At 38.4% G+C, this 19,837-nt stretch overlaps 1 protein-coding gene across 7 annotated transcripts in view; it reads left to right on the top strand.

Annotated features, from left to right (window-relative positions):
- Positions 1–19,837, top strand: part of CPVL (carboxypeptidase vitellogenic like) — a 65,892-nt gene that overhangs the window by 40,170 nt on the left and 5,885 nt on the right. For all 7 annotated transcript variants that reach the window (XM_042476610.1, XM_042476614.1, XM_042476611.1 and 4 more), the window contains exons 5-12: positions 1,988–2,046; positions 4,582–4,661; positions 6,380–6,446; positions 9,443–9,565; positions 9,921–10,052; positions 12,375–12,473; positions 14,702–14,875; positions 19,594–19,776. In XM_042476610.1, coding sequence (XP_042332544.1) covers positions 1,988–2,046; positions 4,582–4,661; positions 6,380–6,446; positions 9,443–9,565; positions 9,921–10,052; positions 12,375–12,473; positions 14,702–14,875; positions 19,594–19,776 — 917 coding nt within the window. The remainder of the gene's footprint in view (positions 1–1,987; positions 2,047–4,581; positions 4,662–6,379; positions 6,447–9,442; positions 9,566–9,920; positions 10,053–12,374; positions 12,474–14,701; positions 14,876–19,593; positions 19,777–19,837) is intronic.

Genomic DNA, 19,837 nt, shown 5'->3' with positions numbered 1-19,837 from the left:
CCCCCAAAAGCTAGTTTTCATGTGGATGTAAGCTGGAATCCATTACTGGGGTTAGAAAATACTGTTTCTTGTAACATAATGAATATTTAGACGCAGTGCAGTACCTTAGGGATGAGCAAAGTCAGGGGGCAGGTTTTGCTGCTCAGAACACCACCTCTTAAAATGGAATCCAGAAGTAACTGGAAGTCCATTTTTGGTCTCATAAAGAACCTTTTTTGGGGAGTAAGACAAGAAGAAGGTGAGTATTCTTGTGACTTGTTTTAAAAGAGAGTCATCTCTTCTGGCAGTTGCATGGAAATGAGCATGAGGCCCAAATATACTCTGGGGCCTCACGCTACTACCCTGCATGCTTTACCTGCTTACCTGGGAGTAATACGCATTGAACTGTAAGCAATATTCTTCTACGTTTCAAAGGGTGAACAATATGTATTTGAATATTATAGCTTTCAATTAGTTATATTGAAAATACCCTACATATTTAACTGTAAGTTGACATCATGTATAAACTCAAGGGCAGATTTTGGGGCCAAAATTAGGATTTTGATATGGCCCATGGCTAATATGAGGGGCATGTTAGGGGCATATAACAAAGAATCTAAAGAATGAAACAAAAGAAAACAATGCCAAAGAGTTTACAGAATTCCAGTTTGTGCTCATTCTAAAGGCTGGATGGATGAGAGAGGAGGGTCACTGCTTCCAAAACAGATTGCACACTTGCCTTTCACCAGAGAATGGCTCATTAGTAAATAAGAGTTAAAGTACAGTACTTACATTGAACCATGGATAAGTTGACTCAGTTTTTTTCGATTAATGTTTTGACTAAAATCGCTATACATGAATGCATATATTAATTCTTGCCATGTTAGTCAAGTAATTTTAAAAACAAGTATGCAGAAAGAAGTATTAGTAATACATCTTTCTGTTAAGTGCATCTGTGTAAAAGAATAACTTACAGTTTGTCTTCCAAGGAGGCCTAGGCAAATAAATAAATAAATACAAAGGAGGGGGTGATGCTGACTATTGAAAAAAGATGTGCATAGTATAAAGTTGGCCCTTGATGACATAATGGCCATAAATAACTTTTAAATTTTGGAAGTATGTCAGATTTGTTATACTAGGGTCTAGGCAATTTCTACTTATCAGTTTATCAACACAAATTATATGTAATGCTTTTAAAAACAAATTCACTAGAATGTTAGTGTTAATCTGTTTCTGAAATGTTTGTGTTTTTTTCTTATTTTTGCTGGGCCTTAGGAAAAAATATTATGAAGCAGTGTGATGTTACACTTAATACCCTAAAACTAGTAGTAGCCTTATTGTATACCTTGAAATACTGAACCCAAATGTCTGGACATTTTTCATGTTATGACTAACATGTTGCATCTTCTTGGGATGCAGCATTATCAAGAAGTTAATAGGCTAAAAGAGGGTAGCATGTTGGCAATGGAAGTCTAATCTGACAATCCATTTTTAATAACTTCCTTAATCACCAGATACATGTACTTAAATGTTAAAAAGGAAAGTACTAGTATATAATGGGAAAACAACTAATAATTTAATGCTATATAGAAAAACTAGTTTCTTACACGAAACCCCCTATGAATCTTGTGTGCAGGAAACATACTTTTGGCACAGAAAAACTACATTATGTGGCTAATAGCGTACCTAAGAAACTTGAACTAAAAACAGATTACCCCTTGATCTTTAGCAGGTCGGTCTGGCTTCTTTTTGGGACCGATACAGATTCTTTTTGATTTTACAAATTGGCCACCAGGTAATGTGCCATGAAAACCCCATGATAGGTTTGCCTTAGCGTTCCCATAAGTTGGAAGTGACTTGAAGGCACACAACACATCACACATCACACACACACACACACTGCTGATTATGCAAGATGTAAAAACCTACTTGGATTTTTAATCATTATACTGTATTGATTGTGCAAGGGGTGTAAACTTATTTGTATTTGTAAATTTCATTTTAATAGTGTCTGAACGAAAATTTCCTTGGACATCTAAGTTTTCCATGCTCTACATTGACAACCCGGTAGGTTTAAAAATGAATCAGTGGGATATGGCAGGTTTCTCCAAAACTGTTGAAACTGAGTTTGGAAATAGTCACTTTATAAGCTTTAAAAATGCTTTTGTGTTAATAAAACTTTTGGGCTTTCCTGTATTGTAGCATATCACTGGCAAAAGTATGATAATTTAGGTTGACAATTAGGCTTGTTTCTAATTGTAGTGAATGGAAAGTCATGAGCCACATTCTAGATTAAGTGTAGGCAAAGTGTGGCCTATGAATGTTTGCAGTCCTCCAGTAGACCAGAGTGGGCCCCAACCTCTGAAAAACTTTCACCTCAGAAAGCTGTTAGGAAGAAAATAAACTTATTTGAAATGTGCTGGAGAAGATTTCTACAGATACTGTGGACTGCTAAAAAGATAAATAAATGAGTCCTAGAGCAAATCAAGCCTGAACTTCATGAAAAGTCATGACATAGTAGAAAAGACAATTATACTTGGTAAGGTAGAGGTCAGTAGGAAAAGAGACAGATCACATTCCAGCTGGATAGAATCAACCAAGGAAGCCACAGCCCTGAGTGCACGCCCTGTATAGGAATGCTTATGATAGGGTGATTTGAGGGTCTCTCATTCATAGGGTCACCATAAATCAAAGACAGATTTATTAGTTGAATATTGTTATCAGTAACAGTTAATAAAATAATCTTTGTGGGGTTGATATAGATGTTTTCCATTTACAAGTTATTTGATAATACAATAAATAAATAAATAAATAAAACAGAGAGAGGAGAAAATTCATTTCCTCCTTGAGAACATGGTCTCATCTGCTCAACAAGAGAGCTCTCAGCTTTTTTTTTTTTTTTTGGAAATAGGAATAAAAAATCCTTATTTTGTAAGGGTAAGAAATACTAGCAGAACCAGACAGTTGCAATAATATTCATATAAGAAGGTGTACTTGCTTGGTACTACTGTAATTATCTTTATGGGAAAAAATACATGCTGCACACAGTACTCAATTTTGAAGCTCCGTATGCACTTAAAAACACAGGGTGACAGCTCACTAGACTTTTTGGCATGCTTTTATTCTCTAGTCTATTTTAAACCCAGGAATGTCCCGCAAGAGTGGGATTGTTTTCAGACGATGTCACATGACTTGGACATTAATGCGACATTAACCTGTACAGAAAGCTGCAAAATCCCGAAGTTAAAAAGTGGCGCAATATTGCGGCTTTCTTCACAGGTTAATGTTGGGTTAATATTAAAATTGACCAACATGTCTGAAAACAATCCTACTCTTGCTGGATATTCCCAGGATTTAAACCCCGTTTATCCATGGGATTTGGGCACTTTGTCTTCCATGTGATAAACTCTCTGAAGACCAGGGTTTGAATTCCTGCCAGCCCATAAAAATCCACAGGGTGACTTTGGGTGAATCATACACTCTCAGCCTCAGAAAATCCCATGGTAGGTTCACCTTAGGGTTGCCTAACTCCTATGACTCCTAGGCAACAACAACAATAAACAAGTAAAAATGATTTCAGTTATTTTGAGAGCCTGTATGGTAAAGTGGTTTGAGTGTTGGACTATGACTAGAGATAAGGGTTTGATTCCCTGCTTGGCCACGGAAACCCACTAAATGACCTTGCGTGAGCCCAGAAAACCTGTGATAGATTTGCCTTACAGTTGTCATAAAATGGAAATTACTTGAAGGCACACAACAAGAACAACAAAGATAACAGCAACGAAGCTACTATTGCAGCCATTGCCCAAGGCTGCATGTAGTTTTTATCATCATTCTTGTATGATTGTGCTCTCATTTTAATGCTGATTTGGTAGGAACATACTAAATTGTTTCTCTTTTTGCATGATATGGGAATACATTTCATTACATCCCAAGGATGTTATCACTATATAAAAATTAGATAGCAGCCATTGCCAAACATGGCATAAATATGGGAGGCTTGAAATAGATTTTACTTTTTTCTTATGCATGAGGATAAATTTAGGGACTTGTTTCCCTTGCTTGAAAAGTTATGATATCACTTACATTCCTGATTCACAGAAGACTATACTGGAATACATAAAACTATTGTATATATGGGAGGCTCGCTTAGACTGTAAAACTACTGGAAGGGAGGAAGAAGGGGAGATTCAGTTCTTTTAGGCTTCAACACTATCCCAACTTAACGGGGAGTAAATCCCACTGAAATTGATGGAACTTACTTCTGAACTCAGTTGTGTAGGATTGTAACCTTAGTGTGTTAAGCATAAAGGCAAATTTAAAGCCAGTTTATTACAGTTGTAGAAGAGATTGTATACCTAATAGTTCGTTTATTTATTTACTTATTTATGGGCTATATATCTCACCTTTTTCCTAAAATAGGATTCAAGGTAGCTTACAATAATTTAAAAAGATAAAACTAAAACATTAATCTAAAATACAATTAAAATATAAATATAATTAAATAATACTAATATTAAAACATAAATTAGGATATCATTTTACTTGATGTGTAAAATAGTAACAGATCAGGAGGCAAACCATTTTCTCTTTTCTTATCAGGTTGGAACTGGCTTCAGTTTTACAGATGACGAGAAGGGATATGCAAAGAACCAAGATGATGTTGGAAGAGATTTATATAGGTAAATCAGTCAAGCCAAGTTGAATTTTCTGTCTTTTGGAGGGCGAGGGGGTGGGGGAGAAGAGGGAATCTTTCAAATTGAACTGTGTCAGTAAGTGCAAGCAGCACTACTGACATCTACTGGAGAGCTTTAAAAAGTATTTTGTGCTTGTGAAGTAGTTTTCTTTTCCTCTTCTTTCTCACTTTATAGGAGTGAGTTCATAAATGTTCTGTTAAGACTGTGTGGGAATTGGGGGGGAGGGGTCGTATACATAAAATAGAATATTTCAGCAGCATTTAAACATTGGAAAACTTTCCAGATATGAACAGTGCACATTCCCCCATATACAGTGTGATGAGTGAAATAGTATATTGTGAATACTGGAGGTTGGCAAAGTGTGATCTACAGGCCATATGTGCCCCCAAATTGTACTTAACTGCTCATATGTTTCCAGATTGGGTAGGGGTTACTAAAACAGATTTTTGCCTGAAAATGGCATTAAAATGTGGGGAGGAAAAAGAGAAAGAAAGAAAGAGAAAGAAAGAAAGCCACAAATATGTCAGTTTAATTTTCCCACATGCCCCAGAAATCCCCTTGTCACTCTCAAAGGGGTTTTGCTGACAATAGTGACCAGAAGTGACATGACATAACTTCCAGTACTTAGAATTGTTTCCAGAAACAGACTGATGGGTAGTGAAGCTGTTTCAACAAGGGATATTTATGCTCCCTGTAACCAGCCCTGGTCACTGCTCTGGCCACAGCATTTGGACCCAAGTTTCCAAAGGCAGTCCCTCAGAGTGCCTTATAATAATGTGTGATGTCTCCCTGCCCTTTTTTAAACTATCCATTGTCATGACCACTGTTATATCTACTCTAATGTTAACTTTAGTCAAGTTTTGTGAACCAGTCTAAAGAAGCTAACCATGGTCAAGATTTTTGTCCTGCCGTTCTTCTGATATTACACTTATAATTACAGTAATCTTACGTTGTATGTTAAGCTGACAGAATTATTGACTGAACCTTACCCTGTAAGCTTTGTGGTGGAGTAAAGATACATACTCCTGGTAGAAGACTCTAGCAATTTTCACACTGTTGTGTTGTTTCAGACTTATGGAAACCCTAAAGTGAACCTGTCAGTGATTTTTCTTGGCAAGATTTGTTCAGATGGGTTTTCCTTTGCCTTCATCTGAGGTGGAGAGAGTGTGACTTGCCCAAGGTCACCCAGTGAGTTTCCATGGCTGAGTGTGTCTTTGGATCCTGGTCTCCAGAATCATAGGCCAGCAGTTAATCCACTACAACACATTGGTTCACCACACTGGCCCACACTTACTGTTGTTGAACATATCTCTGTTGAACAACTTTAATTTCAAGGAATATTAAATTTCAAAGAGTATTAGTAAAGTAGGATTGCATTTATAGGAATCTCAGTTTTCTAAATGGAATAATAATTACTTAGGTTTATTGGGAAATACGATAGTTGGTATGTGCCTTAGTTTAACCAGTGGGCCCCAAACTGTGCCCTTTAAGAGCTTTTGGACTTCACCTCCCAGAAGCCTCAGCCATGTTCGCCAATAGCCTGGGACTCTCGGAGGTGAAGTCCAAAATCCCTTACAGAGCAAAGTTTGGGGACCACTGGTCTAAACTGAATGAAGTAGTTGAATAGAGGTGTTTATTATTATTATTATTATTATTATTATTCTCTGTGCTTATGGTTTATCTGGATTTTAATTTTATTTCAGTGCCCTCATCCAGTTTTTCCAGCTTTTTCCTGATTATCAGAAAAATGACTTCTATGCAACAGGAGAAGTAAGTTCTGATAACTTTAAATTCCAGAGAACTATTTAATTTGTGACGATGAGCTTCTTCTAAGTAAGGTCCGGAACAGATTGGGGCTGCCCCAGCACCATTCGCCCTGGTGCTGTGGCAACCACATGTTTTAAAAAATAACCAAAAATATCAAGAGATCCTATGACAGATATCAGCATGTCACATGTTCTGCTTGTTAGGTGCAAACTATTATAATAAGTGATCACTCTACTTTGTCACGATCACTTTTATAGTGTGAAAGGCAAAGACTTCTTGAGATGACTTTTACAGGTAGAAGCGCTTTGGCTAGCTTTATAACATAGAAATCTTGCCTGGCCCTGGCTTGAAGTTCATAAACCTGTTTGTTGAAGACACATATCCATTGAGAAGAGACATCGTGGCATAGTGACTTGAGTATTAGACTATGACTCTGGAGACTAAGGTTTGATTCCCCACTGGGCCATGAAACACTCTGGGTGACCTTGAGCAACTCACATAAGTTGGAAATGACTTGATGGCACACAACAGCAGCAACAACAACAACCAATTGATTGAGCGCCTGAAAGATTGATCTGAAAAAGGGCTTGGAATATTTGACATATTTGAAAAACTGTTGTTGTTTCTTTTCCATGGATCTTGGAAACTCAAAATACTGTACGGTAGTATTTTGTCCTTTGTAATGTCATTCACCCTTTGGCACATGTCATCAGTTTTAATGGGATGTCTGCCAGTATGTGGGCACAACTGCATGGATTTATTACTATTTAATAGAATAATAGTAGCAACTATATTAAAAAAGCAGCAAGCAACTCAAGCCCACCATTAGGACCTCAGCAGTCTACATGCTTGTGCCCATTCCATAGCAATGTTGGTTGGAACATACCCTTTCAGTATTGCATTTATTCAGTTCAATAATAACTATATTCTGTTTGTATTTTGGTTTTTGTGATACTGCTGAATACCCCAAGCATTTTTTACTTAATGTAACTTTATGCTAATTAGCAAACGGGCCAAGAAATCCTATTAGTGAATTGTGAAAGATGCGTATTGAGATAACTACATGAGTGCCCAATGCACATTGATGACTGATGTTCGTCAGGCTCATTATGAAACAATCACTTTGTTGGCTCCGCTACATAGTAATGTAACAGCGGCCCTTTACTGGATAGGGATGTTACAAAACTGCCCAATTCTAATTTCCACATACACAAGTCTTCTTATTAAGTCATACCGGTAACTTCCATACAGGGTTCAGGGTGTGGTTTGCATTTTTTCTGTTCAGGTTGTAGAACAAGTTGTTACCTATGGTTTTAAAAATCAAGCTTAGCCTCATTTGCACACTCTGGCTGAACTGCTCCTGATCCAAGCATAAAAACAGACAGAGAGACAGAGAGACAGACAGACAAATAGATAGATAGCAGGGAGATTGAAACTGATTTCTAATTCAGAAAGTTTGAAAAAGTGCAACCAGTGTTACAAGTTACATTGGAATTCAAGGAGGAAAAATAGTTTAAAAAATATCCTTCAGATAGCCTTAGTGCTCACATTTCAGGATATTATCAGATTATTTTTTCCTGTACTAGAATGTAGATAGACATATGTTGTTTGTCAATACATGTTTGTTTTTAGTATGAGTGATTAGTATGAATAGGAAATAATATTCATAACACAGCCACCAGAGGGAGCACACGTGACTTGACATTTCAGCCCAGTTCATTGCACTGTCTTTGATAATATCTTTTTTTCTTTTTTCATTGTTCAATTCATAGGGTATTTTTTGGTGAATAATGTTGGCCTCGACATTTAATCTGGCAGTGTTGTTCTTATAGTTAAGAGCTTAGATCTTATACAACAGTTTTGTTTATTGCCTTCTTCCAGTAATGCTTGTTTGGGTAGTGCAATTAGTTGTAAAATGTATCTTGCCAAAGTTTGAGTTCCCTTTTTGGACTGGAATAAATATTATATTGCTAACTGCAAAGCAATTCATTGTTTGATGCAGATTGCTAACACATGTAATGCTTTAATTCTATTTGGGAGACAGTTATACATCCATTATAATTTTGTTCCCAAAAGATTCAGGGTCCATCACAGTTTTGTCTGGCAAGAAAGAAATTTAGTTTTGTCAGAATCTGCTTTGGAAGAAAGAGTTGGATTTTATTTTGCCTTTTGCATATGGATATCTCTGATCTTCTTGGTTTTATGTTATAAAAACTTCCTAAGAAATGAAAGATGAAAAGAAATAGCTATTGTGGAGTCTATGAGGGTAGAAATATCAGTCCTTCGTGAGAAGAATACAAAACAAGAGATCTGAATGCCTAAAAATCTGAGGATATACAAGCTTGAGCTTGTGTTTGTTTTGGCCTTCTTGCTTAAGTTATATGAAACAATTGTTTTTATCTAATCTTTGTGGATCTTTGGTTTAGCACAGATTAGAGTAAGTTATCTGTAGGAGCACTGATAGTGTATGATTGTGCATTTGTGACAGGCTCCATAGCTTTTCTGGATCCTTTACAACTAAGGTTGCATCTGCATTGCAGAACTAATCCAGTTTGACACCACTTTAACTGCCATGGATCAGTGCTATAGAATTCTGGGATTTGTAGTTTGGTGAGACATTTAGTCTTTTCTGTAAGAGAGCTCTTGTGTCACAACAAACTACAAATCCCAAAATTCCAATCTCTTTTGCATGTCCATCTCATGTCCATCTTGACCTGAGTATTTCTCTCCCTCCCTCAGTTTACAGTAGTTCAGCAATATATATCGTATTCTAGTTAATGGATATACAACTCTGGATTACCGACTGTATTAATACCAAAGCTAATGGATATATAGTATAAAACAGGAACTGTCTGAATCTATATATGCCTACTGAGAATAAAACTCCACTGAATTCAGTGGACTTACTCCCAAATAAGCATAAATGAAATTGAAAGCATTTAGATCATACAAATGCATAACAACTAACTTTTATTGATTGGGTTTTTTATTGTCTTTAGTCTTATGCAGGAAAGTATGTGCCTGCTATTGGCTATTATATTCATACACATAATCCTACAGCAAAGATTAAGATCAACTTGAAGGGTGTTGCCATTGGAGATGGTCTCTGCGATCCTGAATTGGTATGATTTCTATACGTTGTGGATATTTTTATTTGTTTGTAGATAACTGAACAGAGATTCTCAAACTGAATACTAAAAATACTGTCCCACCTGGCTTTCTACTAATGCTAATGCTTTTAATGTTTGCCCTGTGTACCTTAGACTCAGATGAGTAAATGAGTTGCAGTTTGCTCTTCATAGACCTAGGCAGCTTTAATGCCACTGAAGTTCTTCTACAGCTTTCATGAATTATTTTGAATTTGGCACCATGCCTTTAATTTCAGCTGGATGCATGGACTTTAAAAAATTTAATGGCATTTTAGAAAATGAGAATAACCTTGACTAATATTGCTTGTTCCTTCTATTTCCTTTGCAGATGTTGGGTGGCTATGCAGAGTTCTTATATCAAATTGGTTTGGTGGATGAGAAGCAGAGGGATTATATCCAGAATCAGACAGACCTGGGAGTAATCTACATCCAGCAGAAGAAGTGGCGTGAAGCCTTTGAAGTATGTATTAGAGACCCACATGTTGGCCTTCAGCAATTAAAACCATCTGAACACAGAAGGAAGCAGAATGGAGACTAAAAATTTGGTGTGGGAAGTAGCATTCATTTATATAGCAGCAGAAGGGGCAAGAGGACTAGAGCTAATGGGGAGAAACAATCAGTATCCAATGTTTCTGCAAAATTTACCTTGGCTGCTTTTCAAAACTGAGTGCCTTAGTGTGTGTTTACACAAGCATCTCTTTCATGAATTGCTTTCGTTTCTCTAAGTCAGTGCTCAAATGCCCAAAGGTTGAGCTTATCCCCAGGAAATCACAAGAAATGCAATCTTAGAATTTGTTGCAACTGTCTGAACATATGCATAATCCTTTTGATACCCATGAATCATGGTTCCAATTTCAATCCTTCCCACCCCGCAGAGGGATCTGAAAACCTGCACTGCACACAGTTGACTGATACTTGCTATGAATATATATTTAGACTATGTCGTGAAATATCTGGGCTTCCAATTAAGCATCAAATTGGTTTTAGAGTTAATAAAAGTTTTTTGCAGAATGATTTCTTTGATTTTAGCAAATAGTATTTTGAATGCACATGATTATTCAGCAGACATCTCCTGGCTATCTACTAGAGAGCCAGAGTTGGGACTTGAGAGATCCAGATTGAAGGCCCTGTTGATCCCTGAAAGTCTCCGGGTGACCCTGCTCATTCTCTTTCAGCCTAGCCTGTCTCACAGATTTCTCCAAGAAAGTGTAGAGAAGATATAAGAATGTTGGAAGAATGGAAGAATATAAATGTAGCAAGCAAATAAATGCCATTACAACATATTGCTTCATTCCATAATAAACTGACCTCGGGAGCTATAGCAAACTACAGCTGGCATCCTTTTACTGACATGTATGCACTACATACACATAGCTAAATCCCTCTTTAGACAAGGCACAGAGGGCTATCCCCTTGCCGTTGTACTCCATCTAAAACTGTTATATACCTGGCAGCTATCAAGCTCTGGGAAAAGCTCTTACTTCTCCTTGCTATGGATGGTGGTAAAGCAATTCAGACCATGAAGATTTGGCTGTTCTGAGCTCTTCAGGGAAGGAAAGTCAGGTCCATTTGAGAGAGCACCTTCATTTCTTCCCCCTTGACCAAGCTGAGACCAGCTGCTTCTCTTTGGTCTAAATTGTCACCCTATCTCCCTTTCTTCTCCACTGGTAAATGATAGCAGCAAGGGTCCTCTGGGGAAGTGGTGGGAAAATGTGGAATTGTGAATATGAAGCTTTGTGCCCAGGTAGGGTATCAGCCATTAAGGCCAGGCTGGGGATGGTGTCGGAGCATCACGTCCACGCAACTCATGCTTTGACTCTGCGCGCAGGGCACCATGACGCCACACACCACTCCAGACGGCGCACTGCATCACAGTGCTCCTCTGGCAGTGCCAAAGGAGCACCATATAGCCATGGCACCGCAACAATTGCACCCTTTCCAGGGCGCAAAAAGAGCCGCTTTTTGTACTTCCTTTTTGAGTCCTGGAAAGGCCAAATCGGGGCCATGGTATGCGGTTGCCGCGGTCCCAATCTGGCTGAAGAAGGGGTGGCTGGAGGCCACCCCTTATAACTGTTTGTACAGTGCTTAAGTGTTTACAGTGAAGGCAAGAAACTAACCAGAGCGACAACCCAGGCTGGAGTTAGTGGTGAAGAAAACTTCATCTTCTGTATGTCTTCAGTCGTACTGGACCAGGATGCTTTCCTGTGTTAACCTGTGTCAATTCATGAGCATGAGGCTGATCCTTCCTTTTAATATTTCTTTGCATAGTTACGTTCTAGGGCTGTGCACACTGACCATTAAGGTTGACCTTGAGGCGGAGGCGTGGCGTGGCATCCACATGATGCATGCCCTGCCTCTGCTCCCAGGGCATTGTGACACCATGCACCGCACCACATGGCTCACGGTGTCATGGCACTTCTCTGCTACTGCGTCCACTTTTTATGGCTCTTTTTTGCACCCTGCAAAGGCCAGATTGGAACTGCGGTGTGCGGTTGCCATGACCCTGATCCAGGAAAGATGGAGGCGGCTATAGGCCCTTCTATCCAAAATCCCATTAATTACATTGAATTGTGCACCTCCATGGAACCGATTATAGAAGATAATATATGCGCAGTGCTAAGTGTAACATGAACACTTGGTTAGAATTGGACTTAATTATACATAGAGCAGATGCATTGAAATCAATGGAACTTAGGTTAGGCTCATGGAAAATGGTTATGTCTGGATTCAGCACATTGGGTTTTGTGCCATATTTTGTTTCATTATAGTTTTCTTTTTACAGGTGTTTGATATTTTGTTGAATGGCGATCAAACTAAAAGTCCTCCCTATGTTCGGAATGTTACTGGATGTAGCAACTACTTCAACTTTTTGCAGTGCCAGGTGATTACCCCTGCACATGATAAAACTAAACATTTTGAATTGTGTTTTTAAAGATATTTTCTGAACATGAGAATTTTAGATGGTTATCATGGATTGTCACTCTGTTAAAAGCAATTAGGCATATTTAGTAAAGGTGTCTTGGCTTTTTCTCTGTGTAGTTTCAGATCCCACCTCTTTGTCTTAAAGTTACTGTATATACTGAATTATAAGCCAATTTCATGGATAAGGTGAGAGTAGGTCTGGGGCCCAAAATTAAGGAATTTGCTCTGTTCCATGGATAAGATGAGCATAAAACTTACAAGCATATAACAAAGGATGTAAAAGATGAATTTTGCATTGATGCTGAATTATCTTGGAGTTACACAATTATTGGATTTCTTTACATGTTCGGTAAGGGACATGGTGGCTTAGTGGTTAAGATGCCAATTCCGATGGTTGAAAGGTTGGCAGTTCAAGGTCCAAGTGCTGTGTGATGGGATTACTAGTCCCAGTTTCTGCCAACCTAGCAGTTCAAAAGCACGCAAATGCAAGTCGATAAATAGGTACCACTTTGGTGGGAAGGTAACAACATTCAGTGCACTCATGCTGGCCACATGGTCGTGGGAGTTGTCTTCAGACAATGTTGACTCTTTGGCTTAGTAATAGAGATGAGCACCACCCTCTGCAGTTGGTTACAACTAGACATTCATGTCAAAAGGAAACTTTTACCTTTTTTGCATGTTCAGTTCAGTAACTTTCAGTTTCAGCTATGAAGGTTTCATTTTCTTTTGGATACACATTTTGCATAGGGCAAGAAGTTAGAATTCTGTTTTATGTTACTACAGTAACCACAGGATTTATCATAGGCTTATTGTAGGATTCATTGAAATATTAAACATATAAATTAAGGCTTTGGTACTATAAGTAAGGCCTTCCTTTCTGGTGATGATTAACATCCAGTTGCAAGTAATAGAAGCACAGGTGTTCTACACTCAGCAAAGTGAGCTGAGTGGGGGGCAAAGGCTTGTAGGTGGCTATGGAGGTTTGCTTGGCACTGTGCGGGTACTGCTTGCAAAGTGTCAATCAGCTTGGCACCTTTTTCGCCTTCTTTCAGTCAGTCAGTTGCTTGTGGTGCTTATGAGATTGTGAATAGATAACTGATGTACTTTGACAACCTCCCCATGGTGTGATTACTCTGGATGGTAACTCAAGAATCCCAGCAGCATGAGCTCCCTCGAGGTCCCTGAAAAACCATCCAGAACAGTCGCCTCACCTTGAGCTCCTGGTAGGAAGGAATTGAGGGAGTGGATCATCAAAAGCAACCCAGCAAACTCCTCCCATCTTGAAGCACACAGAGCTGGGCTCTAGGTTAGGATTGTCTCTGCACACTTTCAGCTGGGAGGAGTTTATTGGATTGCTTTTTCATGATGCACTTCTTTGTACCTGCAAACCCCCCCCCCCCAGCTCCCTGAAAAAAACAAGCATTGACCTGTGGATATGTTGACCCAGGTTTTCAGGGTAAAAATTTAGAGTATAATTTCACAGTGTATAACTGAGTATATACGGTTAATGTTTAGTCATATGAAGGGGTGGATGAAAAATTCCATACTTGCTGGCAAGGCAGCATAAGGAGGATTCAACTTCTGACAACTGTTCAGTAGTAAAGTCTATTTACATGATTGTATCACTTCTTTTAACACCAACCATTCCTTCAGCTGTAGATACTGATGACACAGTATTTATTTTTAAAATGGAGATTGTATGGTTCATCTGTGGTTGTTGGCCATGATTGCTTCATGAAATGCCCTATTCAGAAAAGCATGTAACATCAGGAGAGAGCTGTGGCCCTCATGCCCTGCTTTTAAACCATGTTGGTAACAAAATGCTGCACTATTTGGCCCCTTGGATCTGTTCAAGAATACTTTTTTCTTGTTGAAGTTGCATGGGAAATAGAGTATACATTGAAGCAGTTTGCCTTGGATCAAAATTCAGCAGCATGAGAAACAGACTGTGTGTCTTTCTTCTTTGATCAATGTCAAATGCCATCAGAACCTGCTAGGTTTTTCACAAATGAAGCTAATAGGCTTGAACACATTAAATGTCTTCTTAGTTCCAGATTTAAACCTAAAACTGTCAGTTTCTTGCTCTTGTGATGCATTGTGGGTGGATGATTAGGGTACTCAGCATTCTTGAATTGGTTCTTTGCAGCCATTTCTTTTTCCATTTTCTCTGTCTCCTTTTCCTAAAAGGAGCCTGAAGATCAAGAATACTTTGGAGAATTTTTAGCATTGACAGAAGTAAGGAAATCTATCCATGTTGGAAATCTTACCTTCCATGATGGTTCTGAAGTTGAAAAGTATTTGCTTGAAGATGTGATGAAGACAATAAAGCCATGGTTGGGTACCTTAATGGATAACTACAAGGTAAGTAAGCTATTAAGTCCAGCTTCTTGATCAGAACAGGGAGAACAGTCTTGATGTTTAATTATTCAAAGATTTTCTGATTTTTTTTTATCCTCCATTCCTAAAAGAAAATTGGAATATTCTAACAATTCAGTAGCAATAAACCTTATGACAGTGTGTCAGGAAATCTGCACTCATAGTTTTATACAACTTTGGAGATGGTTATTGAACACTTTTTTGTATCTACAGTTTGCTGAATGTTTTTCTGATCTACTTGTAACGCACTTGCTTTGCTTACATGTTTCTTGTCAATGGTGGAATAAAAGTTGAAACATACATTTTAGTATTAGTAGATGGATTTCTACAATACAGTTTAAAAAGAAAATTCAAAGTTCTTGTCACTTCTGCCTCCTGAGAAGTGTCATGTCAACTAACACTTTTGCACACAGGCAGGCCAAAGCTACTCACCCTTGCTTGAATTTAGGCCTTAGTCTTGTCATGACACCATTGCCTATGCTGATATGTGCTGTTGGGAGTTACAGACCTGAAGCATCTGTAAGTCCACAGTTGCATGAAGAATTTAGTGTTTAGATGTGGTCCATATTGTGTCTTGGGTGAAATTTCTAGGTTGAAGTGCCTCCTTTGAATATTCTGAACTCTTAGGTGGTTTCAGGGCATCTAGTCTTATATCTTGAGACGGAGGTGTATTGAGTTTGCAGATTCTATAGTGTGAGTGTATGCTTTTAAGTTGCATATTGACTAATGGCAACCCCATCAGTTTCACAGGGTTTTCCTAGGCAAATAATACTCAAAGGTGGGTTTGCCAGTTCCTTCCTCTGAAATATAGCCTACAGCACCTGGCATCCATTGGCTATCTCCCATCCAAGTATTATCTAGGGCTGACCCCACCTAGTTTCCAAGAACATATGCGATCTGGTGCCCATTAGGGTATTTAGGCCTTGTTGATACTATAATGTTACCAGGTAATATTTGGAAAATATTTGCTCTAATGAAATGTCTGATATTTTCTGGAAAGGGATCTATCTATCTATCTATCTATTGAGAGAGAGAGAGAGAGAGAGAGAGAGAGATGTTGTTGTTGTTGTTGTTGTTGTGACGTTTTTGTTCCTTTTGGAAAATGTAAAGAAAACAAAATAACTCCTATATAAGCAATTCAGACAAATAATGTAATTAGAAATCATATTAGTGGCATCAATTGGAACTGACATTTTCCCCATAGTCTTAGCCAGTTAGCACCCACAGTGTGACTTGTAAATAATTAATTTTTTTCTGTTTTGTTTTTGCTACAATTTATAAAGTGGAGCAGATATCAGAATAGTTTTTCAGGACCCATAAAGTTATGACAAGCAAGTACAGCAGGTTTATAAAAAGAGTTGGTCAATTTTCAAAGATGTCAAGAAGCACCAAGTTCTAATATAGCTATGATGAAATTGACTTTGGGATCAGTGAAAAACACTTTCTACCTTAAAATTAAATTACGGCACATTTTCTTCAGTTCAGCTTCCAAAAGGATATGAAATGTCATCCATAATATATTCAGACTTTTGAAACCTTTTGAAGTTTTATTAAAAATATTAATTGGATTAGCAATCATCTTGCAAGTTTATTACAGATTTTGTTAGGGTCGCCAAAGCATTTATAAAATTTAAGAGAGAAAGCATGTTTCTATTGTGTCTTAATAAAAATACAGAAAGATTATTGAGGATCCAAGTGGACAAACTGATTTGCAACTGAAAAATAGATAGGTCATACACATCTGCAGAAAAAAGAGGCCACAACTTTATTGGTTAGAGCTGTACAAAGGATGATGCCAAATGGGTTGAAATCCAGGAATAATAGCTCTGGGATAGCATGAGTGGATGCTCCTGCATGGATCACCTGTCACCTGGGGATGTGGCAAACTGACACTGTCATGAACTGGGTGTGATCATAAAGGGATCCCTCATTTGTTGGTCCAGCCAACAGCACCATACCTGTCTGTGTATCTGGATCCCATGTGAATTGCTTACAAAGTTGTAACAAAATAAGTATGAAAGCCTCAAAATACCAAAGTTATTATTTCAGTTGGATGCTGGCATATACAAGTAAGCTCACAGCAACCCAAGTTCAGTGGGTTCCTGACCTTTGTCCCATCCACTTGCCTTATATTGGGTGTATAAAATCCAGGCAACCAGGGTGCTTCCAGGTGCTTGACATTAATTAGCAAAAGGTACTGTGTGCAGTTGTTCCATTTTATTTTTCTTACCAAACTTTTTTTTGATGATATGTGGAAAAACCATTACTCTGGAGACATGGATTTGAATCCCTGTGCAGCCATGGAAGCCCACTGGTGACCTTGGGCAAGTCACATTCTATCAGCCTCAGAGTTAATGGCAACCCTCCTCAGAACAAATCTTGTCTAGAAAACCCTGTGATAAATTCATGTTAGGGTTGTTAAGTTGGGAATGACTTGAAAACACACAACAATTGCAGGTAAGAGAGCCAATGAGGTGTGGTGGTTAGAGCAATGGACTAGGACACTGGGCGATTAGGGTTCAAATCCCCACATGGCCAACTTGGCTCATTGGTTTACACACTCTCAGTCTCAGAGCAAAGCAAAGGAAACTCCCCTCTGAAAAAAATCTGGCCTTAGGGTCACCATAGGTTGGAAATGACTTGAAGGCACACAAAAACAACAACAGTTGTGAGTAAACATGAAAGGAACAAAAATTCTCCTGCATTACTATTGTGATTTGAAATATTGGATACCCTTTCTCTATCTCTTGATATCTCAGAGTTTTGGCCCACCTTCAGATTCATCCCATTCACTGAGTCAAATGGCTTGAATATTGCTTTAAAGCAGATAAGCATTTACGCTTTGTTTAACAAGCTTATATACTGTATATGTTTTGTAGCCATGGGATACTTTTGAAGGTCACTGGAATTTTGAAGATCTAGGAGAAATATTTCCTTTTTACTCTTTCTGGTAAGATAGGAAAAATTAACTTGTCTTAAGCGGAAATTCTTTAGTGCAGCTCTTATGATGGCATCTTGTCCAGAAAATGTGGCATTATTCTGGTTTTGTATGTGTAGAAGACTTTTATCTATGGGGGAAATTCAAACCTTTGATTCAAAGCTGTGCTCAATGTTTTCAGTACAAAAAGGCTTTTATAGAATATGCAGTATTGCCCAAAAGACTGCAGAAAATTGCATTTTTAGACCAGATTTCTGACCATTTCAGCAGTATTTTTGTTAACATTTTCTGGCCTGCTGGGGATGGGGCAATTATTTAGAAAGTGTGGGAGGCCTAGAAATGCAAGCTACTCCTCAAAACTTATTATGTTCCTTGAATCCAGTCTGAGTCCACTCCAATCTTGACCAGGCTTTGAACGGGTTTGTTTTCTATATTCCCTACTTAGTCCTCTTTACATCATTAGCAAGTAAGCATAAGGGATTCACACATTATGAGTTCATCCCATCACAGCTTGTAAAGTGGACAGTGGGTAGAAGTGTTAGTTTGAGAGGGTAATGATTTAAATCCTTGAATATTTCATCCACAAGGAGTGCTGCAGGAAAAAATTGGATATTTTTGTACAGAATTCTCCCTGTATTCAAGCATCTTTAAGTTAACGATAAATTTTCTATGAAAAAAAAAACATTTGTTTTTTTGGGGGGTACACATTTTCTGTCTCCCCCTCCCAAGTTTCCTGCACAGAAAACACATTTTCTGGATAGAGATTTTCTGCAAAAAGACCATGCCTTTCTTGGCACAGAAAAATCATCCAAACACAGCAGGACATGTGAATGCTAGGAGAAAACTATATATCAGTTTCACTGCTCCATTATTCTTCTCAGTGTGGTTTCCAGATGGCTGGGGAACTCATTTTTCAGCTGGGAAACAAATTACAGAGAATAGTGTGTGTGTGTGTGTGTGTGTGTGTGTGTGTAAAATTAGCCTATTGTCTGTACACACAGCATTCTCTGCAAAGTTCTGGGGACTGTAATTTCAGAACAGTCTTCTTGGTTGTGGTATGAAATGATGTATTTCTCAGAATAACTGGAAACAACAACGGTAGTCTGCTCCCTCCATAAGCAGGATGGATGCTTCTCCCTCTAGTGAGGTTGTGAACAGTTGGATTTTTTAAAGAATATGTTTTTAGCTGACAATAGAAACAACATCACTAAGGGCAAGTAAAGCAAATTAAAAGTGACATGACATTTCTTGGAGGGAGGGTATGTGCAGGAGAGGACATGACTGACTTTTATACACTGACAGGATGGATATTAGCAATAAGGAGTTGCCCTAAACCTACACTTTGCAAGTTCTTTACCCCTTCAATACTCAAATGCCTGCATCCTATTGCAGATAAAATGGCTAAAGATATCACTCCTGTTTGTATGGTTTCTCCAAATGGCTGAAAGCTAGAGACCTCTTCATAGCCTGTGAGTAGATATGAGGAGGCAGGATTGCTTTAGCTCAGCTATCATAGCTGTCACCTCAGATTTCACACATCAGCATATATACCAGTCAGGCTTCTGCTGATCTTTTTCATGTCTCTCTGTCCTTTTAATGTCTTTCTGTAGGTAGTGCCTGTGTGCCTCAGGCTAAGATGACCAAGTTGTCTATCCTTGGGTTTTGGCTGTTTTATTTTTTCCAAACTATTTACCCTCAAAATGATGCTTGATTCTGTGAGACCCCTAGGGCCTTATTGACTTGTTGATTTGCATATGCTTTCCAGGTTCTCTTATACAATGGACAACTTGATGTCATTGTGGCAGCCCCACTGACAGAACGATTCCTGCCTACTGTGCCATGGGCCAAAGTGAAAGAATACAAGAATGCTGAGAGAGTTGTATGGAAAATCTGTTCTAAAGATCCAGAAGTAGCTGGCTATGTACGCCAAGCAGGTGACTTCCATCAGGTAAGGGAAGTAATTTCTGAAGGCAAAGAAACTATACTTTTAAATTCTTCTTCATGGTCTC

Source organism: Sceloporus undulatus, chromosome 6 (genome assembly GCF_019175285.1).
Source record: "Sceloporus undulatus isolate JIND9_A2432 ecotype Alabama chromosome 6, SceUnd_v1.1, whole genome shotgun sequence".
NCBI classification, from domain to species: domain Eukaryota; kingdom Metazoa; phylum Chordata; class Lepidosauria; order Squamata; family Phrynosomatidae; genus Sceloporus; species Sceloporus undulatus.
The sequence above is the reverse complement of the archived record's forward strand: the minus strand, read 5'-3'. Positions and strand labels throughout refer to the sequence as shown.